The sequence below is a fragment of the Doryrhamphus excisus genome, chromosome 6 (assembly GCF_030265055.1).
Source record: "Doryrhamphus excisus isolate RoL2022-K1 chromosome 6, RoL_Dexc_1.0, whole genome shotgun sequence".
Classification (NCBI taxonomy): domain Eukaryota; kingdom Metazoa; phylum Chordata; class Actinopteri; order Syngnathiformes; family Syngnathidae; genus Doryrhamphus; species Doryrhamphus excisus.
This window is the reverse complement of record NC_080471.1, coordinates 13,338,392-13,357,685: the sequence shown is the minus strand read 5'-3', so window position 1 is coordinate 13,357,685 and position 19,294 is coordinate 13,338,392. Positions and strand designations below refer to the sequence as shown.

At 44.9% G+C, this 19,294-nt stretch overlaps 1 protein-coding gene across 1 annotated transcript in view; it reads left to right on the top strand.

The window, feature by feature from the left end:
• Positions 1–19,294, top strand: part of LOC131130810 (filamin-C-like) — a 33,680-nt gene that overhangs the window by 10,193 nt on the left and 4,193 nt on the right. Inside the window, exons 9-44 of the mRNA XM_058074827.1 lie at positions 705–842; positions 996–1,122; positions 1,194–1,330; positions 1,393–1,586; positions 1,671–1,784; positions 2,103–2,246; positions 2,397–2,520; positions 2,712–2,872; positions 2,956–3,046; positions 3,129–3,298; positions 3,372–3,489; positions 3,689–3,951; positions 4,034–4,631; positions 4,865–5,038; positions 7,538–7,700; positions 7,766–8,094; positions 8,181–8,304; positions 9,416–9,572; positions 9,647–9,836; positions 10,115–10,138; positions 10,224–10,465; positions 10,533–10,632; positions 10,698–10,838; positions 11,214–11,342; positions 11,416–11,589; positions 12,167–12,331; positions 12,403–12,606; positions 12,683–12,835; positions 12,919–13,041; positions 14,031–14,279; positions 14,354–14,623; positions 14,690–14,827; positions 14,955–15,070; positions 17,163–17,295; positions 18,303–18,479; positions 18,598–18,816. Coding sequence (XP_057930810.1) covers positions 705–842; positions 996–1,122; positions 1,194–1,330; positions 1,393–1,586; positions 1,671–1,784; positions 2,103–2,246; positions 2,397–2,520; positions 2,712–2,872; positions 2,956–3,046; positions 3,129–3,298; positions 3,372–3,489; positions 3,689–3,951; positions 4,034–4,631; positions 4,865–5,038; positions 7,538–7,700; positions 7,766–8,094; positions 8,181–8,304; positions 9,416–9,572; positions 9,647–9,836; positions 10,115–10,138; positions 10,224–10,465; positions 10,533–10,632; positions 10,698–10,838; positions 11,214–11,342; positions 11,416–11,589; positions 12,167–12,331; positions 12,403–12,606; positions 12,683–12,835; positions 12,919–13,041; positions 14,031–14,279; positions 14,354–14,623; positions 14,690–14,827; positions 14,955–15,070; positions 17,163–17,295; positions 18,303–18,479; positions 18,598–18,816 — 6,273 coding nt within the window. The remainder of the gene's footprint in view (positions 1–704; positions 843–995; positions 1,123–1,193; positions 1,331–1,392; positions 1,587–1,670; positions 1,785–2,102; positions 2,247–2,396; positions 2,521–2,711; positions 2,873–2,955; positions 3,047–3,128; positions 3,299–3,371; positions 3,490–3,688; positions 3,952–4,033; positions 4,632–4,864; positions 5,039–7,537; positions 7,701–7,765; positions 8,095–8,180; positions 8,305–9,415; positions 9,573–9,646; positions 9,837–10,114; positions 10,139–10,223; positions 10,466–10,532; positions 10,633–10,697; positions 10,839–11,213; positions 11,343–11,415; positions 11,590–12,166; positions 12,332–12,402; positions 12,607–12,682; positions 12,836–12,918; positions 13,042–14,030; positions 14,280–14,353; positions 14,624–14,689; positions 14,828–14,954; positions 15,071–17,162; positions 17,296–18,302; positions 18,480–18,597; positions 18,817–19,294) is intronic.

Below are 19,294 nucleotides of genomic sequence, written 5' to 3'. Positions count from 1 at the left end.
GGTGGGGTGATCCATTCCATCACGGTTATGTTTCCCCAGGAGCAGCCTCCAAGTTTCAACGATAACCCTTCTTATCTGTCATTTCTAGCACCTCCCGTTCTTCCTCCCACGGGAGCGCCATTGCAGATAATCCCTCAGTCAGTGCGCACTCCTCCTGGAATGACGGCCCCCCCCCATAAAAAACCTGTCCGCCAAAGTTAGTATGGCCCACTGGGATGCTGGGATGAGACTTTGATCATTGCTCAGCCTAAAATTCCCCCCCCAAAACCGTCTGTGCCATGCTTTCTCTATGGTGGGGGTGCACGGTGCACAGCAGTGTTTGATCCAACTTCTTGCAGCCTGCAAGCTTTTAAAAAGAATTGAGATGCAATGTTCTGCATCCTTCTGTCTCCCTTTTTTCCACTTTGTTCTTAGCTTGCTCTGTTTGCTTGAATCACTCATACATTGCATCCATCAGCCTGCAAACACTTCTGATTGACAGACTGAACTGTTGTCAAATTGTCACTCAGTATGTCTCCAATGTGTATCGTTATGTAATTGCAAACAGGCATCATTACAGGTTAGCGTAGTTGCAGGTTTTGTCAGTCAAGCTGTAAGGAACTCCAGCTGTATACGCGTATCTTGCTACTAACATCGCTGCCAACTCTGGTCTTCTCACAGTTACTAAATACCATCTTACTCATCCTCGTTGATATTCCTTTCAGCCATGAATCCCAACGCCTGCAGAGCTACAGGCAGAGGCCTTCAGCCTAAAGGCGTGAGAGTAAAGGAGGTTGCAGACTTCAAAGTTTTTACCAAGGGAGCTGGCAGTGGAGCGCTGAACGTCTCGGTCAAAGGACCAAGTGAGTCAGACAGCTTTCTCATCTTGCATTTCTGGATTGCTTCGCTCTCTTTCTGGCAGCAGGTGCTGCAAGAAGCTCATGCCGAGCAAATGCATAAATGCATAAAATAACTGTTGTCTTGATGAGAATCCATATTGCATTGTTTGTCCCCAGCTGGAGCGCAGGAGCAAGTGAAAGTGCGAGATGTGGGGAACGGCGTGTATGAGTGCGAGTATTACCCCCTTAAGCCTGGTAAATATATAGTCAGCATCACATGGGGAGGACAAGCCATCCCACGCAGGTAAGGGCTTACTGTTGTGTTTTGGAAGTTGTAAATAATACAATAAAGCTCACGCTGCATTATTATTTTAGCCCCTTTGAAGTGGAGGTGGGTGAGGAGGCAGGCTTCCAGAAGGTGAGGGCCTGGGGTCCTGGCCTGAAGACGGGAATGGTGGGAAAATCTGCCGACTTTGTAGTAGAAGCCATAGGCACTGATGTCGGGACTTTGGGTAAGTCTGTCATCAAAACAATGCAAATATCATACTTGAATATATTCCTTCTTTTTGTGAAGGCTTCTCCATCGAAGGCCCCTCCCAGGCTAGGATCGAGTGCGATGACAAGGGTGACGGTTCCTGCGACGTCCGCTACTGGCCCACCGAACCCGGCGACTACGCCGTTCACGTCATTTGCGACGATGAAGACATCAAGGACAGCCCCTTCATGGCGCACATCCTCCCAGCAGCCAATGACATTTTCCCCGAGAAGGTAATCATTCCTACATCACGGATAATGCATGTGTAATGCATGACACAACACATTCACGTTATTCATAAATACATACAAACACAGGTTAAAGCCTATGGACCAGGCTTGCAGCCAACTGGCGTTACAGTCAACAAACCTACCGATTTCACAATTGATGCCCGCATGGCTGGAAAAGGTCAGCTCACCATCTATGCCCAGGTAAGGATAACTTCATATCTATTTAATATTGACCGGAATTTTGGACATTGGAACCTTATTTTTCTCATAACACAGAAATAAAAATAGAAATAGAATAATTCCATCTTTTGTTATTGTTGACTTACTGTAGATTATAGGCATATTATACTGAGCAGCCAGGACAGAGACATCTTTTTTTTTCTATGGTTGTCATTGCTTTTTTCCTTTTTGCCTTCACAGGAAAAAAGCCTTAGTTTTTCTGAATTGGACGTTAGTGGTTCCTCTGTATATATTTATGTTTATTGTTTGTGATGTTGACATACTTTTGCATCAATTTAGGATGCCGAAGGCTGTACCATCAACATCAAAACCACCGACAAGGGCGATGGTACATATCTGTGCCTGTACACTCCCACCAAGCCCATTAAACATACCATCATCATAGCCTGGGGTGGTGTAAACGTGCCCAACAGCCCCTTCAGGGTAAGACGCATGGCCGTCTACACACACACACACACACACACACACACGCACTGTGTTGCACTCTTAGAATTAAATGGTATTAACAAAAGGACTATGCCAGTCCTACTTTAGCTAACTGCCCTAGCCTCAAGTACACTGTGAATTCATTAGGTGCTGGTCGGAGAGGGTTCTCATCCAGACAGGGTCAAGGTCTATGGGCCCGGAGTGGAGAAGACGGGCCTCAAGGCTAACGAGCCAACATACTTCACTGTGGACTGCAGTGAGGCTGGTCAAGGTGAGTGTGTACAAGAAGATGATGGTGATAAAAACCCTTCACAGCGCAGGCGAAACTTAATGAAAACAGAATGAATGCTGACAAAAGATTGATTTAATTGCGACGACTAAACTAAAGCAATGTGCTCTTTATTCATAGCATCTGATTTGCAACAACCTTCCTTGTTTATTCTCACTACTATGTCCTAATAGGAGACATCAGCATTGGAATCAAATGCGCCACGGGGGTGGTTGGCCCTGCCGAGGCAGACATCGACTTTGACATCATCAAGAATGACAATGACACCTTTACTGTCAAGTACACTCCCCCAGGCCCGGGCCGCTACACCATCATGGTGCTGTTTGCTGACCAGGTAAGATGAGCTTATGCAACATCACCTCTGGAGAGGTTCTTTTTTTGATTACTAATGAATTTTCTCATGATTTACCTTGTCAGGAAATTCCCATCAGTCCATTCAAAGTCAAAGTTGACCCCTCCCATGATGCTGGCAAGGTGAGAGCAGAGGGCCCCGGACTCAACAAGACAGGTGAGGTTATGAGCAGGCTATTAGTAGCATGGTCATAGAACTGATGGTTGGACTGAAAAAAAAAACAATATGTGCGTTACAGGAGTGGAGGTGGGAACGCCAACCCACTTTACCATCTACACAAAGGGAGCAGGCAAGGCCAAGCCAGAGGTGCAATTTGCAGCCTCGGGCCCAGGAGAGGCGGTCCGTGACTTTGAAATCATCGATAACCACGATTACTCCTACACAGTCAAATACACCGCTCTTCAACAGGTAGAGCCTTCAAGTCCATTTGTGTTAGATCTGGATACAGAGATGACTCATTTTGTTATGTTTCTGGTTGTAGGGAAATATGGCAATCAAAGTGACCCATGGAGGTGATCTCATTCCGAAGAGCCCCTTCCACATCACAGTGGCACCAGCCCTTGATATCGGAAAAGTGAAAGTGGAGGGATTGGATACGAGTAAGTACAAAAATAAGAAGACCTTTGCCGAGGCCAAACAATCCAAAATCATTACTGTTCAATGCTAGACCTGTAGGTGGTAACACACACATCAGTTTTTGCTAAGTAACCAACAAATGGCCATACATACTTTTTTTGTGCTGTTTTACAAGGAATTTGAATGAAATTTAAAATTTGCAATATTTCCCCCTTTTTGCAGAGGTAGAAGTAGGAAGGGACCAAGAGTTCACTGTGAACACAAAGGGTGCAGGTGGTCAGGGTAACGTAGGTGTGAAGATGACATCACCCACAGGCCGACCAATCCCCTGCAAGATGGAGTCGGACAAAGCCAAAGGTGTTCATAATGTGAAGTACATTCCCCCGGAGGAGGGTCAGTACAAGGTGGATGTCAGCTATGACGGCAACCCTGTCATGGGAAGCCCCTTTGGGGTGGAGGCGGTAATGCCTGCTGATCCCTCAAAGGTAAATGGACATGTATGCAAGGAAATATGTAAAGTGATGTGACACTAACACATCATCTAAAAGGATATTTTTTATATTGCAGGTCCGAGCCTTTGGCCCTGGTCTTCAAGGAGGCACAGTGGGTAAACCAGCTCCGTTCACTATTGACACAAAGGGTGCTGGTGCCGGTGGGCTGGGCCTGACGGTAGAGGGTCCCTGCGAGGCCAAAATTGAGTGCCAAGACAACGGTGACGGCACATGCTCAGTAGCTTACCTTCCCACCGAGGCCGGAGAATACGCCATCAACATTTTGTTTGCCGAGCAGCACATTCCAGGCTCTCCCTTCAAGGCAGCAGTTCGCCCTGCGTTCGACCCCAGCAAGGTCACAGCCAGCGGTCCCGGTCTGGAGAGAGCCAAGGCGGGGGAAGCTGCGACCTTTACCGTGGACTGCACACGCGCCGGCGACGCAGAGCTCACCATTGAGATTATTTCAGAAAATGGTGCTAAGGCCGAGGTTCACATCCAGAAAACAGCAGAGGGAACCTTCTCCGTCACGTACATCCCACCATTCCACGGTGCACACACCATTACCATCAAGTACGGAGGTCACATGATCCCCCACTTCCCAAAAGTCCTACAGGTGGACCCATCTGTGGACACGAGTGGGGTGCACGTCTATGGGCCAGGAGTGGAGCCAAGAGGTAACAACAGACAAAGAATAGCTGCTTTGTTTAAATTAGCACAACATTATCTTTTTAGGCTGACTGTGGTTATATGATTAATTGATCAGGAAAAATAATTGGCATCTCAGCAGATTAGGATATTGACGTACTACCCTCGGATGTCACCTTTTAAGTGCTGAGGACAGCACTTAGAAGATAAACAATGGCTTTGCGGCAAATCACCTTAAGGGGTCCTTTTGTTTTGTTTACAGGCGTCCTCAGAGAAGTCACAACCCACTTCATTGTGGATGCAAGGGCCCTCAACAAGGTTGGAGGAACTCACGTGAAGGCTCACATTGCCAACCCCTCGGGTACCAGCACTGACGCCTACATCACCGACAAGGGCGACGGCACCTACAGAGTGGAGTACACACCGTTTGAGGATGGTAGGACGCAGTCAATGACCCTTTTCACATTTTGACACAGTAAATCATTACATAGCTAGGACAGAACTTTCTGGAGGGGGGAACTATTATATTTTTGGTAAGGATCATTATACTTATATGCAGTCATCGTAATAGTTTGCAGTTAACTTTGCAGAAAATATTGGCGAGGATCTGGATAAAAGTGTAGCTACATTATTTTATGACCATATTTATGGCTATTTCATGGTTTTTACTATATACGTATGTATATTCTAATTATAGTATCGCTAAACCAATAGATCTAATGTTTTTTGCACAGTATTGGAGTTTGCAGTTGTTGGGGGGAAATGAAAATAATTAAACTAAATAATAGTGATGATCTGGATAAAGGTGGAATATTTTATGGTCATTATTGTTATCATATATTTGGTCATTATAGCATTGTAACAACAACACATCTAATGGTGGCCTATGACTTATGACGCACAGTTTAGCCGTATTGTATAGTAGTATTTTCTATACTGCTTATCCTCACGAGGGTCTCGGGCATGCTGGAGCCTATCCCAGCTGTCTGGGATTGGACTGGTCGCCAGCCAATCACAGGGCACATATAGACAAACAACCATTCACACTCACATTCATACCTATGGACAATTTGGAGTCACCAAATAAACTAGCATGTGTTGGAATGTGGAAACCAAAGTACCCAGAGAAAACGCACGCATGCACGGGGAGAACATGCATTTTGTGATTTTATGTGATCTGATGTTTAAAGTGCTCCTGAAAAAAGGGACGCAAACACATATAGCAGATTGTACGACACTTTTACAGATGGGATTATATATGTGTGAAATATATAGTCTGGTCCCTGGTCAATTTTGTTAACTCAGTGCACCCCACGAGTCAAAAAGTGAGCCTGCCCCTCTCTTGGATCATTTGATAAATTGATTGTTTGACAGTCCAAAGTCAAAGTGTGAACTGTGATGTGGATTTGTGACCAGACAGACAGCGGTGTGAGGATGCCCATAAGGATGAGGATGGTAGTTCCGTTTTAGAGGCAATTGTATTATATTAACCATACAACAACAAAAACAGTACAGTAAACATTGACAATGAAGGACTGTACTAAGACTGAGAGGTGGACATGAGGAATGGTCCTCTGCCATGGTGACAAAACATCCAAACATTTTCACAGTGCATTGATTATACAGTGACAAAAGGTGATACATTTTGGGGGCGCTGGCAATTTATATGGGAAAGAAGTTTGGTTTAGACACTAGTGAAGTGTTTTTAGAGAGCTAAACCATATTGTGTTTAACCATCCACATGTTTTAGCTAAAAGAAGAAGAGTATAGAAAGTCTAGTCTGTTTCAGGAAATGAGCCAAAGCAATTGAGAAGAATCGTTGCATTTTGGTAGCACTGACTATTTATATGGGAAAGGAATTAGCTTTGAAGCATGAACGAAACGTTTCTGGAAAATTAATGAGCTATGGTGTTGTGCTGAACTGTTTGGCCAAATGATCTTAGAATATTGAATATTTCTGTTTCAAGAAATATATTCAACTGAAGTATGAACTGAAGTCATTCATTCATTCATTCATTTTCTACTGCTTTTTCGGGTCGTGGGGGTGCTGAAGCCTATCCCAGCTGACTGCGGGCGAGAGGCGGGGTACACCCTGGACTGGTTGCCAGCCGATCACAGGGCACATATAGACAAACCATTCACACTCACATTCATACCTATGGACAATTTGGAGTCACCAATTAACCTAGCATGTTTTTGGAATGTGGGAGGAAACCGGAGTACCCGGAGAAAACCCACGCATACACAGGGAGAACATGCAAACTCCACACAGAGATGGCCGAGGGTGGAATTGAACCCTGGCTGTGAGGTCTGCGCGCTAACCACTAGCCCGCCGTGCCGCCCCTGAAGTAACATTATTGTTAAATTATTAGCCAATAAAACCTGAATTGATCATTACATTTATCAATACGTGGCCAATGTTTACAATAAAACTTTACGACTTCAATCACTAACAGGTGTTCGTATTGTACGTCATCGGAGAGTGGGAAAAGTCAGTATGAGGAGAAAGGGAGAGAGATTTGGGGGAGGGTATAAATACCGAATGATGCAGTGGTGCAATGATGTGAGGGCCAGAGAGCAGGCAGCCAGACAGGCTCTGATTTATAAATAGTCTATTCTGGAACAGAAGCTCTCAAGCAGGCAGGTATGTGTGCTGAAGGCTGCTAGCACACCAGCTCTAAAGTCAGGGGATGACACGGTTTATTAATAGAGATCTATAAAGAGATGACGCTCTCTTCTCCCAGGCCTATGGAGCGAAAAGGAAGATGTTGTAACAGAATAATAATGAACACGATTGACGCCTTTCACCACAAGCTCTGACGCATTTCTGTAAATCAACAGATGTCTGTCTTACCTCAAAGGGAATATTTTCACTGTTTCACTCACGCTAATAGCAGATATATTTTTTTTAGACTGATTATGTGTTCGCGTGCAGGCATGCATCTGATTGAGGTGCTGTACGATGATGCGCCTGTTCCCAAGAGTCCCTTCAGAGTGTCAGTGGTGGAGGGATGTGATCCAACCCGGGTGAGAGCCTATGGACCGGGTCTGGAAGGAGGGATAACCAACAAACCCAACTGTTTCACAGTAGAGACCAGGTAGCTACAACATTCATTCATCAGTGGTGTCTTTGGGTTCAGTGAATCATTTTGATTATTTACAGGGGAGCCGGCACTGGAGGTTTGGGCCTGACTATAGAGGGCGCATCTGAGGCCCAAATATCCTGCAAAGACAACAAAGATGGGAGCTGCAGTGTGGAGTACGTTCCCTATACACCCGGCGACTATGACGTCAACATTAACTACGGAGGACATCCCATCCCCGGTAGTCCCTTCAAAGTGCCAGTCAGGGACCCTGTGGATCCCAGCAAGGTGAAATGCTCTGGACCCGGTTTGGGCTCTGGAGTAAGAGCCCACATCCCTCAAACCTTCACAGTGGACTGCACTCAGGCTGGACAGGCACCGCTGGATGTCAAACTCTATGGGCCAACAGGTAATGGAAGAACACACCAATTCATGATACTTCATATTTCATACTTCATATTTGCACCTCTAACAATGTAGCTATTTACTTCAAAGGTACAATGGAGCCAGTCGGTGTGAAAAACAATGGCGACGGAACCTACACAGTTCACTACACACCAGCCCAAGATGGACCGTACACTGTTGCAGTCAAATATGCAGAACAGGAGGTCCCACATAGGTATGCATATATACTAAAAAATGTACTATGGTGCGTTCAGTGACCACCAAACAAAGTCAGAAATGTCCGACATATTATCACATATTTATATACTTTTACACACTTTGGTTGAATTAGATGCCTTTTCTGCGGAAAAGAAAAGATCTTTCTAGATCTTTTTTTTTTTTTAAACAAAAATCTATGAATTTGCGGAACTGCGTACAACAGAACTCTGAACTTGTCCGAGGTAATAGATGCCATACAATGCTAACAACGTAACATGGGAGTGGGATAAGAGGACATTAATAGCAACCGTCACAAAATCTGTCACAAGATGCTTGAGACGACACACGCGATTGGGTCTCCGAGAATGAAAAAAGAAGAGATTTTAACTGTACTTTTAAGAAAAACACAATGAAAAAATATTTAAAAATATATGACAATATATTGCAATATACTAATTCAACTTCTAGTATGTTAGACTCTTCTGCACTCTGTGTGTATGTCACTGGCCCCGCCTCCACCCACCAAGACAAGGACTGTATGACTGGCAAAAAGGCTCCCTCCATTCATGTTGAAAGCTGCTGAAACCATTGCACAGTGTGAATATTATTATGCACTGAAGAAATTAAAATGATCATGATTATAGCTATCACATCTGTTGATGATGGATAGATGGCAGAGCTCTGGGCTTTTTTTTTTTAAAGACGTGTAGCAAAACCTGCTTTTTTACAAAGCTGTCCTCTGCGAAGAAGTGTCCATATACATATGTCAGGGTCATTTAGCTAGCCAGGTCAGGTTGCATTACGTCCATGACCTTTTTCCTGTATAACGTTATGAAAGTCAGCTACTCCAAAAGCGATCATTTTAGCATCTTTTCACTCAAAAGTGGCGTAAACAAGGCATAAACATTTTATTATCATTAAAAGTTCACTTTTGCTTACTTTAACACAGTAGAATACATGTAAAATACATCCAGAGTCTCAAGTCTGTCCTTTGTTCCTTATTTCTACTTTAATTTAATTTTTTTCATCATCATCAGCAGCAGCCTTCCAAGCTTGTAGTCTGTGCTCGGCCACCCAGACGTGTTGTGTTTATTAATCTCCCTCCATATTATCTCTGCCTTCAACAGTCCATTCAAGGTAATGTCTCAGCCTGGGCATGACGCCAGTAAAGTCCGTGCCAGTGGTCCTGGTCTGGACAGCAAAGGTGTATCAGCCAGTCTTCCCGTTGAGTTCACCATCGATGCTCGCGATGCCGGACAGGGCTTGCTCACTGTGCAGATTCTGGTCAGTCAAACTAAACACAATCTAGTATAGAAACAAAAAAAATCCCTAAATCACCCAACATCATCTACTGGCAGGATCCAGAAGGCAAGCCAAAGAATGCAACCATCCAGGACAACAGGGATGGCACCTACACCGTGTCCTATGTACCAGACTCTATTGGCCCATACACCATCACCATTAAATATGGAGGGGATGAGATTCCTTACTCCCCTTATCGGATTCAGTCGCTTCCCACTGGAGACGCCAGCAAGTGTCGACTCACGGGTGAGTGCATTGATTCATCACAAACCAAACGACCACAATGTATGCCACTGGGCATCTTCGAGTACTTTATGACATTGCATGTGGGCCATATCAGCTCAAATGAGAGGAACTGAATTGCATAATTTGCTAAAATTGAAGAGAAAGTGAACATTTTGGCCAAAATTGAGTATACTTACAAACATTTTTACATGATCTCACCAAAACTGACAACTATGAATATTCTGTATCCCATTATGGAATACAATGATTACTTACTACCATGACCTTTTTCTTTGCAGTGTCAATAGGAGGACATGGTGTATGTAAGTAGCCTTTGTTTTTACTGTGGTTTCTCTAAAAAAAAAACTTTTTTTTGCATTAACACGTCTTCTTTCTTTTTTTTAACAGCGGGCCTTCAGAAGCTGCAGACCTTAGAGGATACAGTAATCACAGTGGACGCCAAGTCTGCTGGCAAGGGCAAGGTAACCTGCAAGGTACTGACCCCACAAGGGATGGAGCTGGACATGGACGTGGTGGAGAATCACGACGGCACCTTCGACATCTACTACACAGCCCCTGAACCTGGCAAATATGTCATCACAATTCGCTTTGGAGGCCAGAACATCCCCAAGAGCCCCTTCAATGTGGTGGTGGGTGCAAATTACTGAATATTTTGTAAGACGATATAATTTCACACAATATTCTTCTCTTTGAAAGGCCTCGAATGAGCCAGTGGCCCCACGGGACACTGTGGATCCTCTCTTCAGACCTGTTAACTTCCTCGTGCCCTTCACGCCCCAGCAAGGAGAGATATCAGGTGTGAAAATTACCTCGCTTGAAAATTAAACCTCACACTCGTACTCACCAAACTGCCATTTTTAGGTGAGGTGCGGATGCCCTCAGGCAAGACTGCCTGTCCACACATCACCGACAATAAAGACGGCACCATCACAATCAAATACCAGCCTACAGAGCGAGGACTGCACGAGATGGACATCAAATATGACGGCAACCACATTCCAGGTCAGCAAAAGCTATAAAGTCACGGGAAATGTGATTATCTACGCCAGGGAGGAGGTTATTTTTGGCTGGTTTTGATGTACGAGGTCAGACATTGCAGTCAGATTTTGGGGCAATAGGGTGAAAACTTTAGATCTAAAATACAATTTGGTTTCTGCATCACAGTCATCAGCATGAAATGTTTTTAGCATGAGATAAAACAACTGTTACCTCGGTAATAATATTGTTTTAATTAACTGTCTAACGTAGCGTCACAAACAATTTCATTTGTCAACATGATTACACGAGACATTAGTAAACAATAATGAACTTATTGCTCATTAACAAATGACAATTAGAGTCATTCTAAACTGCTTCGCTTTCATTTTTTGCTTACAGGAAGCCCGCTGCAGTTCTATGTGGACGCTGTGAACAGCGGAGTGGTGTCAGCCTATGGTCCAGGTCTGAGTTATGGCATGGTCAACAGAGCAGCCACCTTCACGGTGGTCACCAAGAACGCAGGAGAAGGTACAAATGAATAGAGGATTCAAAGTAGTTAAAGTGAAAGTGCATGTAAGAAACTGGTTATTTTCTCTGTCAGGTGGTCTGTCGCTAGCAGTGGAAGGTCCGTCTAAGGCAGAGATCACCTGCAAGGACAACAAAGACGGCACCTGCACCGTGTCCTACCTACCCACAGCGCCCGGAGACTACAACATCATTGTCAAGTTTGACAACAAGCACATTCCCGGCAGCCCCTTCACTGCCAAGATTACCGGTGAGGGAACTTTCGTGATTGACTTCAGCCTATTATTAGCTAAAATATATGCATATTAAGCACAAAACAGGCACTATAATAACATAATAGGCGCCATAATCATAATCATAGTAATAACACGGGGTACTGTTGTGGTCGTACTCCTACCAAAACTCAACTCTGAATTGCTGGTGTCACTTCCTGTCCAGACATACAGAAGACTTTTATTGAAACAAATAAAAGCACAAGCCTTATTTATGTCTTTAATGGCGTATCACACCTGTACATATATATATGTTGTTATATGTATGTATTATATATACACGTAAGTTTTACCTTATTCACCATAAGTTGGTAATAACATGTAATAATAAGTTGGTAATAATATATAAACAAGTGATATCATGTTTAAAATGTAAGCACTGTTAGAAAGCACACATTTTTAGCTAGCGGTGTGTCAAAAAAGTATTTTTTTAAGTGTATCAATCACTCTTCGGTGGTCCAGGATTGCAACCCTCACAGAAATAGAAGATCTTCTGTATAGCTGTTGTTCCAAATCTGGAAAACATCTAAACAAAACATTTTTGGTCTTGTCAAGGGGATGACTCCATTACCAGGACGTCCCAGCTAAATGTCGGCACAGCTGCCGATGTGTCGCTTAAAATTGCTGAAACGGACCTGAGCTCTCTCAGCGCCAGTATCAGGGCGCCATCGGGCAACGAGGAACCCTGCCTGCTCAAAAGGCTGCCCAACAGACATCTTGGTGAGAAACATTTGCTGTCACAACCTAGCTTTGTGCATATGCTTGACTTTTGTTCTGCTTTTCTCTTTTAGGTATCTCTTTTACCCCTAAAGAGGTTGGCGAGCATGAAGTGAGCGTGAGAAAGAACGGTGTGCACGTAGCCAACAGCCCTTTCAAAATCATGGTTGGACAGTCAGAGATTGGAGAAGCCAGCCGGGTCAAGGCTTTTGGGAAAGGCCTGGTGGAGGCGCACACCTTTGAGATGGCAGAGTTCTTTGTGGACACAAGGAACGCTGGTATGTGCCCCACATCTGTCATTCAAACAGCAACACAAGTCTGGAAAAATGCTTTATGAGTATCTTGTCCTTTTAGGTTATGGTGGACTTGCATTGTCAATAGAGGGTCCTAGCAAAGTGGATATCAACTGTGAAGATATGGAGGATGGGACGTGCAGAGTGACCTACTGTCCGACAGAGCCTGGAAATTACACCGTTAACATCAAGTTTGCCGAAAAGCACATCCCAGGTAAAATAGAGTCTGGTGCTTGCCAAATATTTCACTGGAAAAGACTAATAAGCCCTTAAAAACACTAAATGATGTCCTTCCAGGAAGTCCATTCACAGTGAAGGTAACTGGTGAAGGAAGGATCAAGGAGAGCATAACCAGGAAGAGGCAAGCATCTTCTATCGCTTCAGTGGGAAGCACTTGTGGACTCAACCTCAAGATTCCAGGTCAGCAGGGTGGATTCTTTCTTTGCCACTCCCGTTGATACTCATGGGTTAGGGAACATAAGGGATAGGGTCAAGTATGAAACTGTTTATTTGTTTTATTTGTTACCACAACAGACTGCATGGTGGATGAGTGGAATCGCATTCCAAGGGTTAGATTCCATCCTCGGGCATCTGTGTGTGGAATTTGCATGTTCACCCCATGTGTGGGTTTTCTCCGGGTACTCCAGTTTCCTCCCACATTCCAAAAACATGCTAGGTTAATTGGCGACTCCAAATTGTTCATAGGTATTAATGTGAGTGTGAATGGTTGTTTGTTTATATGTGCCCTGTGATTGGCTGGCGACCAGTCCACTGCCTCTCACCCAAAGACAGCTGGGATAGGCTCCAGTGAATGAATGAATTAACTTTTGATGATGGAACCCCCATTAAACTGCCATAGTGAACCAAACTGAACCATCCACCATATACTGCTTATCCTCATGAGGGAGTATGCTGGAGCCTATCCCAGGGAAAGGTGTGGTACAATCTGGACCGGCCAATATATGGACAGACAACCATTCACACTCACATTCATACCTATGGACAATTTGGAGTCGCCAATTAACCTAGCATGTTTTTGGAATGTGGGAGGAAACCGGAGTACCTGGAGAAAACCCACACATGGGGAGAACATGCAAATTCAACACATAGAAGCCCAAACTGAGATTTGAACCCAGGTCTTACAGATGTCCTGACATGCTAACCACTTGGCAACCGTGCAGTCCAAACTGAACCAGTTGGTGGAAACATGCATTAGTCAGTTGATTGAGATGACGACTGGACTGATTCTGGGTCCTTTTCACTGCAGTACAACAGTGTGGGGTACAAATGTGTTATATTCGTACCCTACCAATGTGAGAAAGTGAAAATGCAGAAAAAATATATAGAGTACAGAGCTGTAGCGAACTGCACTGCAAACCAGTCTTCTTACAACTTTCACATTGTTGTAGGAAACTGGTTCCAGATGGTGTCAGCCCAGGAGAGGCTAACAAGGACGTTCACCCGCAGCAGCCACACGTACACCCGCACCGAACGCACAGAGATCAGCAAAACCCGCGGCGGCGAGACCAAGCGGGAGGTTCGGGTGGAGGAGAGCACCCAGGTGGGTGGAGGGGGAAGCCCCTTCAGAGATGTGTTTGGAGACTTCCTGGGCCGAGAGAGCCTCAGCAGCTTCGCCGGCATCACTGCCAGACCTGAAGGTGAGACACCCCACCGTTCTTTTCCATCCTTACACATCTTCGAACTATATTCTAATCTTGTTCCACCTTTCCAGCTGAGGGGGGCTCACAGGCCATGACAGCCCAGGTGACCAGCCCCAGCGGGAAGACAGTGGATGCCGACATTGTGGATGGAGGAAACAGCACCTATAGCGTGCGCTTCATCCCCCAGGAAATGGGAGCGCACACTGTCAATGTCAAGTACAGGGGCCAGCATGTCCCTGGGAGCCCTTTCCAATTTACTGTGGGCCCAATGGGGGAGGGAGGGCCACATAAGGTCCGAGCCGGAGGCCCTGGTCTGGAAAGAGGCGTGGCTGGAGCACCATGTAAGTCACATTGTGGAGCCCGACCAATGGCAAGAGTTGTAATTCATTGTTTTTTTGTCTTTCCAGCTGAATTTAGCATCTGGACCAGAGAGGCCGGTGCTGGAGGGCTTTCCATTGCCGTCGAGGGGCCCAGCAAAGCAGAAATCTCTTTTGAGGACAGGAAGGACGGTTCCTGTGGTGTCTCGTACATTGTGAAAGAACCAGGTAGAACTTGCTTGTTAAATGGTCCTTATTTTGACTTTTTTTTTTAATCCAAGTGTGGCCTCTTTGTCTTTAATCTGCTCCACTTTTACTTGGTAGTGAAAGCTAATAAGCCATCTGTTCCCCTCAGGTGACTATGAAGTGTCAATTAAGTTCAACAACGAACACATCCCTGACAGCCCCTTCATTGTTCCCATCGCGACGCTGTCAGACGAAGCCCGCAGGCTCACATTCACAAGCCTGCAGGTGAGAACTTCGACACATCCACATGGAGAATTTTAATTTGTGGCTCAAAATATAAGAAAAGAAAAAGTGTCAGGGATTGACAAAGGCGTGTAAAACACTGCGTGAAGGGCTTTAGCTCCTGCTTTTGCCCTTGAAGTGGTAATGAACTGGAGCCTACCAGTGGAATACGATGAAGCTGGCCAATAATGAAGGTCAGGATTAACTGTGCCTTGGCCAAGTGGAGCAGCACCGCAGCGGTGGCTGTGTTATGTGTGGACTGTCTGTATCCAGTCAATAGATACAAGGACAACAATAACACAACCTTATTCAGATTGTGGTGCTATAAAGCATTTCATCATTTGTCTATGATTATAACCTAACTGTAATACCTGTTGGGAATAATGGCGTTACTGGTTTACTACCAGGTACTGGAATTAATTAATGTTAGAATTAGATTACTGGTGTGCATCGTGGTAAGTTATATTGCACTGATATCCATAGGACACCGGCTCGCTCATAGAGATATTTAAGTTCAATACGTTTAAGGAGTTTTAAGTGACTGATAAGAACCGATATCTTATTTTATTATCTGTAAATTTGTTCTCATCGTTTAAAATACTCAAATTGTGTGTGAATATCACATCTCTAAGCCATATAAGTGAAGTGTGTATTATGTCCCAGAGCCAATTGTTGTCTGTGTCCATTGTGAGCAACTCTAATCTCTTCAAATATCTCTCGTCAAACGACACTACAAAGCGAAATCCGACATATTTGAAGTTTTTTTTTTTTTTAACTAATTACATTTATGAAGAACTAATTCCTTTTGTAAAGAATAACTTTTGGGGGGTAGCTAGTAACTATAAATCATTCATTCATTCATTTTCTACCGCTTATCCTCACGAGGGTCCCGGGGGGTAGGGTCGCGGGGGGTGCTAGAGCCTATTCCAACTGTCTTTGGGCGAGAGGCGGGGTACACTCTGGACTGGTCACCAGCCAATCACAGGGCACATATAGACAAACAACCATTCACACTCACATTCATACCTATGGACAATTTGGAGTCGCCAATTAACCTAGTATGTTTTTGGAATCTGGGAGGAAACCGGGGAGAACATGCAAACTCCACACAGAGATGGCCGAGGGTGGAATTGAACCTTGGTGTCTTAGCTATGAGGTCTGTGCGCTAACCACTCGATCGCCGTGCCGCCACTATAAATCATTACTTTTGAAAATGGATTTGGCCAACACTGGTTTCCGTATCTGCTGCACAGTATAATCATGGTTCGTTACGTACCTCAGTTTCAAGGTCACGGTTCGGTTCATGAACAGTGGTGGCATACGGCATATGCCATAATTTGACTGTTTATATATTTTGCCAGGAAAAATTTAACAAAGGAAGAGAGTTTTCAAGCTGTGGCTTCCTGTGAATACTATATTGCATGGCAGTTACACTTCCTATACCGTTTTCAATGTGTATCGTGTAGGAAATGTGTATGCCTCTCTGCCTTACCGGATGTTCTAAATTGAAAAATCAATTTCCAAACAGATGTACTATTCCATCTCTACAATACAATACAGTAACTTTGTAAAAAAATCTAACAATATGTTTATTATTGTAGTTGTAGTTTGCAGGGTTTTAGTATGGCGGGGGAATACCAATGTCCATGTAAAGATAGCAAATGTCTAGAAAAAACTAGTGTGAGTGATCTTTAAAGGTCCCTGTGACTCACCATATTGCTCCACTCACTTCACAGATGGTCATTTTATTTTTGCTTTCACACTTTCCCACTGCCAGCAATATTAAAATACTCTTTTTTTTTTTGCAACTCGAAAGAAAACGCCACTGCAGCCAATACATGCCGGGTGAAGCGCAATATCAGACTAGCATTTCAAATGTCAGGCAACCTCTCATGTCTGCTACGGCCGCTCGTCCGCCCGCAGGGCACAAACACTAAACGCCTCACTATAAACTCTGACCTTTTCTGCCTCTCACGCCCAACTGCTTGATCTATTCTCGTCCGGTTGTGATGAATCACACACTCGGTGTGTCCCCGAGGGCCACGCACTCATACACACATATAATATGATCACATTTTTACCTGTCTTTTTTTAGGAGAAGGATTTGAAGGTAAACCAAGAAGCGTCCTTTATGGTGCAACGCAATGGGGCTCGCGGCGTGGTGGACGCCAAAGTGCACACCCCCTCCGGCTGCTCCGAGGAGTGTTATGTCACTGAGCTTGATGGTGGTAAGAACAACAAGCAAAGCACAATTCCAGCTTTTTCAACTTTCATTCATTCATTTTCTACCGCTTGTCCTCTCAAGGGTTGCGGGGTACACCCTGGACTGGTCGCCAGCCAATCACAGGGCACATATAGACACACAACCATTCATTCCACACTCACATATGGACAATTTTGAATTGCCAATGGAATGTGGGAGGAAACCGGAGTCCCCGGAGAAAACCCACGCATGCACGAGTAGAACATGCAAACTCCACACAGAGATGGCCGAGGGTGGAATTAAACTTAGGGTCTCCAAGCTGTGTGGTCAACTTCCCAATGCCAAATTAGCACCTGCATCAGATTTACATGTATATTCTTGCTTACATTTATTGAGCACCAGAAATGGAAGTCACAACAAGAGACACTGCAGGTCATCGTTTTCCCCATTTGGTCTAGCTGAAGCTTTGCTGGTTGCATGGTGCAACTCAAAGGGTGGAAAACTTGTCATGCATCTCTGCAGTGTTGCCTGCGCTATTACTTTTCTGACTGGTAGTGCTGTTGTTAAACCTTGAAGTTTCCTTGAAGTTTCTCATACAGCTCAATGTACTCTACAAAACACACTGTAACTTTCAAGTGTTTAGCCAAACAACCACAAAATTTGGTACACTCTTATAGAGGATTCACAAGCACATGTCTGCAAAATATGAGATAGATTGGTGGAAAAACATGGCCGACATAAACCAACATGGACAAGACTTTGCAACTAATTGGCCATAAGTCATTGACCATTCATCTAATGATTGTACAACATTTAGGATATACAACGTTTAGACAACTTGGGTTTTGACAAGTAAGATTGCTGTCGTGTGAATTGTTCCATAGCGTGAACATAGCTCATCTTCCCATCGTTTACGTCATGTTCTTCATCATAGGAAATAACAGTGCCTCTGCTGGCTGTAGCCAAGCACTACAAGCCAAGTGCTAATCACACAATCAGCAATCTGACATTTTTGTTCGTTGGTTCTTCCAGATAAAACCTCAATCCGCTTCATTCCACGGGAGAACGGCGTTCACTCAATAGACGTGAAGTTCAACGGATGCCACATTCCCGGTAGTCCGTTCAATGTGCGCGTGGGAGACCCGGGGCTGATTGGAGATCCAGGCATGGTAACTGCACACGGCCCCGGCCTGCTGGGCGGAACTACAGGTGGGTACAACCAGCCACAGAATGTGACCAAGATGTTCAGTGATAGATCGATACTTTATCCAAGAGAAATTCACGGCTTTTGAGCAGGTAGGCAATAATCTCTGTGTTGTTTATCTAGGCGTACCCTCCGAGTTTATAGTGAACACCTGCAACGCCGGCCCTGGCACCTTATCGGTCAACATCGACGGCCCGTCCAAGGTGAAGATGGACTGCTGCGAGTGTCCGGAAGGCTACAAAATCACCTACATCCCCATGGCACCCGGCAACTATCTCATCACCATCAAATATGGCGGACCGCAGCACATTGTCGGCAGCCCTTTCAAAGCTAAAGTCTCAGGTTCGTTTAGCAGCTCGTCTGCGGATCAAATCAAATCAAATCAACTTTATTTGTATAGCACTTTTCCTGCAAAGAAATGCAACACAAAGTGCTTTACAGAATTAAAAACAATTACCACAATTAAAAGGAAAAAACAAAGAAACAAAAGAAAGCCCCTCCTTCCCACCCTCCATACTAGACCCACACACGCACACACACACGCAATCACACAATCACACACAGTAGGGAGACATGGCATGGCACTGAGGAACAAGGAAACGCCACCTTTGGGGCCGTCCACACTGGGAGGAGCTGCAGGCCGTGCCATCGGAGGACCAGCAACCCGGGCCCCCCGACTCCGACAGACGGGCGGACCCCCACATTAAAGGGAGGAACCCCCAGCCGGCCGGGTCGAAGGGACCTAAGGATGGCACCCCCTCAGCAGACCCGAACAGCCCCCAGTGTGGAGGACCCCCCCTGAGGAAACACTGGAGTTAGA